This window comes from Acanthisitta chloris, unplaced genomic scaffold (assembly GCF_000695815.1).
Source record: "Acanthisitta chloris isolate BGI_N310 unplaced genomic scaffold, ASM69581v1 scaffold29635, whole genome shotgun sequence".
In the NCBI taxonomy this organism is placed as follows: Eukaryota; Metazoa; Chordata; class Aves; order Passeriformes; family Acanthisittidae; genus Acanthisitta; species Acanthisitta chloris.
In genome coordinates this window covers 22,599-24,191 of record NW_008674726.1, presented here as the reverse complement: position 1 = coordinate 24,191, position 1,593 = coordinate 22,599, and the positions used below count along the sequence as shown (strand labels likewise).

Genomic DNA, 1,593 nt, shown 5'->3' with positions numbered 1-1,593 from the left:
AGGTCTCCTCTCCTGGCTTTGACAGCAGCAGCTCAAGACCACAGGGAGGCACAGACACAGCACCTCGGCTCACTTCAGCCTCCTGTTACAAAACCTGTGTTACCAGATCAAGTGCCTCCAGAAACTTAACCTGTTTTATAGTGAGAAGTGCTAAATTTAAACACAATTGCATCCAAATTGGAATGGTTCAGTGATCACAGTCCAGCCCGTCAGACCAACACACAAACTGAAATGCAACTACACTCCTGGCAGCTAAAATACTAACCAGCAACATAATGGAATTAAGAGCTTTTTAAAATTTGCCTTTTTTTCTTTTCTTTTTTTTTTTTTTTTTACACTTTTCCTGATTATAAAAATCAACCCACAATAATCTGTGACACAAAATTAAGTACATCCTTCTAATATCTACATGCATGGACATGGTACATGTGCATACAGGATATGTGCATATATATGGGTCTATTCTCTATATAAATAAATATTTATACCACATTTCACTTCTGTGCATCAGACAACTTCACTACAGCTATGGAGAGAGTTTCTAGCACTGTGTTTTCAGTGTAGCCATGCTGACAGCAGACCTGACAGTGCCTGTCACAGGGACACCAGCAGTTGCCATACACTATTCCAGCCTCTCAGTTTGTTAAACCAAAGCTTCCATCACCACCTAACTTTGTACAATGAAGAGGAAAAATGTGGTATAAATCTAAGGTAGCTAGAACAAAATTTACTTCCACTTCCACTTAGGTAATATCCAGTTCTGCTTTGCTCAGCACAGTGTAACTTATAAGTCTATCTCTAATTCATGAAGAAAAGCTGTTTATTTTTATTGCCTGTGGTTTCAAGTTATGTCCACGCCAAATGGGAACTATCTTCATGTCAGGTCCACAGCAGCATGAGGAACTGCACGTTTAGATAAAATCTTTCCCTGTACCATGTACCATGGCTCAGCAGATGCCTTTTTCCTTATGCTGATGTGGCACAGGGCTCACATGCACACACCTCTATGAGGCCCACGAGCCACTCCACTGCTCTCACAGATGAGGCTCAGAAATCCAACTAAAACAGACAAGACTTGTTCAGAAATAACATAATATTGTACAGAGGGAAGATGCTGCATGGTCAGCCTTCCTCTGAAAGCTCCCCAGGTATGTGTGTACAAGATTCTCATGACCTTTGGGGGGGGTAACAAGTGCTAAGAGCAAAGAGCAACTAAAGAGTATGGGAAAAGATGAGAGAACTTTGCCTATATGGACCACCCCTACTCCCTTTAGAGCTCACAGAACTCACTCCTCTTCCTCCCCTCACATAAGACAGTGTACACAGGGAGAGGGTGAGCACAAGCAGCCAAGAAGTTGAAAGCAGGGTCTGCAAGTTCCTTCCTATTGCAGGTCTTGGAAGACTGGACTTCCAGCCAACACCAGAGTCTTCTTACTTCTGCTGGTAACAATGGAAACTGGGGGACAAGGGTTGGTTCTAGTCTGTTGAAAACAGGTCCCCAGCAGATGGCAGAGGTGCCAGACCTCCCGTGACATTGGGCAGCAGTGACAGGTCTGGAAGGCTCTGGATGTGGGATTTCAGCTCCTTGCGCAC

General features: G+C 43.7%; 1 protein-coding gene across 1 annotated transcript in view; it reads right to left on the bottom strand.

Annotated features, from left to right (window-relative positions):
• Positions 1–338: 338 nt before the first annotated feature.
• The window catches only part of RPRD1B (regulation of nuclear pre-mRNA domain containing 1B), a gene marked incomplete at its 5' end in the record, with an annotated part of 22,132 nt that continues 20,877 nt past the window's right edge, over positions 339–1,593 (bottom strand). Inside the window, one exon of the mRNA XM_009075460.1 lies at positions 339–1,593. This exon is cut by the window's right edge and continues 9 nt beyond it. Within this exon, the coding sequence (XP_009073708.1) occupies positions 1,477–1,593 (117 nt within the window).